Source organism: Phodopus roborovskii, unplaced genomic scaffold (genome assembly GCF_943737965.1).
Source record: "Phodopus roborovskii unplaced genomic scaffold, PHOROB, whole genome shotgun sequence".
Classification (NCBI taxonomy): Eukaryota; Metazoa; Chordata; class Mammalia; order Rodentia; family Cricetidae; genus Phodopus; species Phodopus roborovskii.
In genome coordinates this window covers 2,347,295-2,351,920 of record NW_026125708.1, presented here as the reverse complement: position 1 = coordinate 2,351,920, position 4,626 = coordinate 2,347,295, and the positions used below count along the sequence as shown (strand labels likewise).

The 4,626-nt window shown below is 43.5% G+C and overlaps 1 protein-coding gene across 1 annotated transcript; it reads right to left on the bottom strand.

Moving 5' to 3' along the window:
* Positions 1 to 2,193: 2,193 nt before the first annotated feature.
* Positions 2,194 to 3,140, bottom strand: Otud6a (OTU deubiquitinase 6A). Its single transcript, XM_051178505.1, has one exon. It carries the CDS (start codon positions 3,070 to 3,072, stop codon positions 2,194 to 2,196), a length of 879 nt encoding a protein of 292 aa, XP_051034462.1. The 5' UTR covers positions 3,073 to 3,140.
* Between the last annotated feature and the right edge of the window lie 1,486 nt (positions 3,141 to 4,626).

Sequence of the window (4,626 nt, the reverse complement as noted above, 5' to 3'; positions counted from 1 at the left end):
GACTCACCTCTCCTACCAAAAATCCTTCATCAGCCAGTATCTGTGCCTCTGACATTTAGCCATACCTCCTTCCTCATGACAGTGTGCTGTGTGTAGTCAGTCAGGGCCACTGTTCATCAATATTCCCTGCTTTAGCCAAACAGATCCCCTACTCCCACTCTCCATAGCACACCCCATAAAGCCACCTTTCCACTTCTGTAACACTTCAATAGCCTTCACTCATATCCTTAGTTAGGTACCTTCCCTGGACCCCATCCATGTCTTATTCTCTAGCCAGGCTTCTTTAAAATGAAACAAAACAAAGCAACACACACACACACACACACACACACACACACACACACACACACAAAACCACACATACACAACTTTGTGGCCTGTTTCTCATCTTGCCCACTTATCCAGCTTGTTGACACCTCCAGCTCTAGCATTTAAAGGCTTTTCCTAGGCTGTCTCTGTCCTCAGCTTTCACCCTCATTCCCAGCCAGGCTTCCTCCTGAAGATAACATCTCTTATCCAAGCATATTTTCCCGTCCCCAGCCTATGCCCCCCGAAGCTTGCCCCCTTCCTCCCTAACTCACAATCCCTTCCCCAGTGTTCTTGTCCCTATAAAAGGTTTATTTTCTCACAATGTACCCCAACACTATGTTTTATCAGAGACGGGCTAGCTGAAACTTTGTTTCCATAGTGAAAACTATGTCAGGATTTCCATATCTGTATTTTGGAAGCATCCTTAAGTATGCTTCCAAAGAAATAGCAGCATTTCTTCCCCTCATGCAATGTAGCCTAGCCTGGCTGAAGTCTTGGAAGTCAGGACTCTTTATCAAACACAGCCGAGAATATCAACAGGAGCCCTTCCATACATCAACCAGTGAAACATCAACCCAGGGCATCCTTAATGTGAATTCCTCCTAAAATTACAGCCTGGGAAGCATTTCACCCCAGGCCACCACCAAGATTGCAGGTGTATTACCCAAAGCTTCATATGTCCCCACCCCAACCTGCTCCTGTTCTTCAGGAGTCCTTTACTGAAGGCCATCTGGGATCTAAACTTCATATGATTAAGTCAGCTACACAAGAGATGCAAAACAGGGATTTCAAAAGCTGCTTTTATTTTTAACACATTGCACAGTTGTTTTAAAGTTTTTGAACTTACATATATTATTTGAGAACATTTGGAAGGGACAACAGTCTTTAAAATGGTTTTAAATAACCTCTCTGAAATACAGGACCTGATTAACCTTAGAAACGACTGCCAGTCACTCTGTTCTTGCTCTTCTTTTGGCACATCTTTAACAGAGGAGAAGCTGTATTATTGCTCACTGATTTCCTTTACAAAAAGTTGCACCAACTACTTTAGAAACACTCAAAACTGCTTTTAAAACATTTTTTTCTCTCTAAAAATTGAGTAAAGTCAATAAGTTAATATCTTACACATCTTTGGGGTAACCCTTACTGGCTCATTTAAGCTGAATTTCTGTATCTAACAGTTACATTTAGCTTTTAAATTTGAAAACACATTTTTTTTTTTTACAGCTTAGACAACATTGAGAAGCTAAAATCCATTTGCAGCCTCACAAGTTTGAATGAAAAACAAAACAGACAAATTACTACTGGAAGACTTGTTTATAACCCAGGAATTCTAACATCAGTTAAAAGCAAAGAAAACAGGCATAATTATTCCAAAGGAAAACACAATGAAAAACAGGCATACATCATTTAAGTCATACAAACTCCACTTTTATCAATTGGGTTGATAGATACTGAGGGAAAACCAACAAACTGAACCCTTCTACTAACCTTATTTGAACCCAGGTAAATAATTATCAAAATCCAAAATTTCCATTTTTGGCCTAATGTTAACTGAAGCCCGACCAAGAAAAAGGTACCTAAGGGCCAAATAAAGTTAGACTTGATGAAACAACCCTCTTGGGGGTTTCAAGGAGGTATTCTTTTGTAATTATGCCCCTCACCTCATAAAAGACACAAACAACATTGGGGAAACAAAAACAAACAAACTAACAAACAAGAGGAGTCAGGACTTGGAAGGGGTAGAAATATAAACCAGCCAAGGAAAACGCAACTGCTCCTACTTAGAAATGCCATAGCTGTTTCAGTTCTTCCAGGATCTGTGGCGTCAAGCATGGAAGAAACATGGCACCTAGGGCAGAGGTCCGAGGATGCTGGAAACTTCTAGAACAGGCGCGGCGCTGTACCTCCAGCGGCTCCAGGGCTCTCGATGGGCTTCACTGAATTGTAGTGCTCTCCGAAGTCGCAGGCGTGGTGCAGATAGACCAGTGTGAGTGGCTTCCGGTTGTACTCCTCCCCAATAACAATAATGGGTGAGTTGGCCTGTACTACCTCAATGGGGGTCTGCAGGACATGCGACATGGCTCTTAGTTCTAGCTGGCCACCCCATGATGCACTGTGCACAATGTCATCGCAGTACCTCAGGAAATCTTCACGGGTGTAGAAGTTACCCGCCTCGGGTTCAGTGAAGAAAGGTAAGAAGTCATCAATGTGTTTCCGCATATAATAGGCCGTGCGGTAACGCAGGCTCTCCACTGTCACCGAGAACAACAGCTGGTCCTGGATGGCACGGTACATGCAATGGCCATCAGCGGGGATGGTCTTCATTTCCAGATTTTTGGCTCCCAGAATAGCAGCGACCTTCTTCTCCTCCTCCTCACGGCGGTTGTTGGCCAGCTGTTCGGCCTGGGCTGCAGGCGCCCTTTCCTGGGGTTGTCGCTCCACATTAGCTCTTCTCTTGCGTCTTTTCTGGACCTTTTTAGGGCGTGGAGGCAGATTCTCGAGGTTCATCTTTGTGAGGTCAGCTGTGACTGATTCCACGTCAGTGTCAACATCATCTTCAAATTTCTCCAGCTCTTGCTGGTGCCTCTGCTCCATCTCGGCCTCAAGGCGGGCAGCATCAGCAAGCAACTGCTTTCTTCTGTTCTTGTCATTCTTAGGGACAGAACTTTTTAGGGCCTGGATGTGAGCTTGCAGCTCCCTTTTTTCACGATAGTGGCGGTGGATCACCCGCTGGAATTCGTTCTCGGTGTCATCCATCATCTCAGTGGAAAATGAGAATTGAAGTCTGGGAGGAAACTGTAACAGTTCAAATCAACAGACAGCCTCCCAGAACCTCTGCCTGAGGTAGCTGTGGCACTCTGCTTATCTCAGAGGCTGGTTGCCCCCACCCTACTCACAGCCCTCTCTGCTATTGGCTACTGCCTCAGGGCCACGCCCCCAGACACGCCCTGGCTTTGTGACTGGCTTTCAAGAACCCCTAAGTATGCTCTAATTAGACCCCGTAGCACCTCATGCCTCTGGTTTTTAACGGATGTCAAAAGTCACTCCTAGTAGTCTGCCTTTCTACAATGTGTGCCATAATTGGACTTGTAGAATTTTTCAGACACTCTTATTGCCTACTTCTTTTCCAAGTTTGGACAGAACACAGGCACAGGCCATGCTTGATAACCACATGATAAATATTATCAGCTGAATATGTTCTGACCCTGAACTTGGCATTTCTCTTTGTGTCCAGGAGGCAGTGTGGCTTTCTCTAGTTTTTCAAGTCTCGTGACCAGTAAACTCTTAATCTTTGTGTATCAGAACAAAGACATTTCCTTATATTCCTGGGAACACAGAGTCCTTTTAATTCATGTTTCAAAACTGATGGGTCCCATCTCGGTGTAAGTCGGCAACAATCATCCTTTTCTGAAGCACACACTCACTACAAATAAATGGATCTCTTGGTTGTGCTAACATAAATCACCCAAACGCCCCTTCTTCTGGGCCCCCATCTCCCTAAATATTCGGGAACCATCACAAGCCTGAATTCATTAGGTCACTTCTTCCTGATCTTTCCAGTTTGCTTCACAAAATTGTTGCAAAAGTTCTGGGGAGAATAAAAAATCCTCTTTCAAATATGCTTTTATTATGCGATAATATGTCTCTGTAAAATTGGCCTTTAGATTGCCCACTTGAGAGCCAGGTTTGTTAACAGAATCCTGTAATTCTAGTATTTGTGAGGTAGAGGCAGGAGAATTGAAAGCTTTCAAGGTCATCCTGGGAGATATACTAAGTTCCAGGCAAGTTTGGAATATGTTGAGACCCTGTCTCTGAAAATCCCAAACCAACCAACCATCCAGGACAAGCATTAAAACAGACTTTTGCTTGAACCGAAGTCCTCATTTCTCTGGACAAAATGCCCAGAATGAAATTGCTATGCCATTTTCTAAGTGTATATTATTATTATTATTAATTGGTTTTTTGAGACAGGGTTTCCCTGTGTAACAGCCCTAGCTCTTCTGGAACTCACTTTGTAGAGCAGGCTGGCCTCAAACAGATCTGCCTGCCTCTGCCTCCTGAGTGCTGGGATTAAAGGCATGTGCTACCACTGCCTGGCATAAGTGTATATTATTTTTAAAGAAACTGTTTTCAAGAAAGGCTATAGCAGGTCCATTTCCACTAGAAGTGAATGAGTGATCCAGTTTCTTTGCATTCTTAGCAGCATTTTGTTGTTACATTTCAAAAACTTACATTGATGTGTCATGATAATCTCATTATGCTTTAATATCCTCATGTCTAATGATATTTTTAGTACTGTAGATGGAGCCCCAG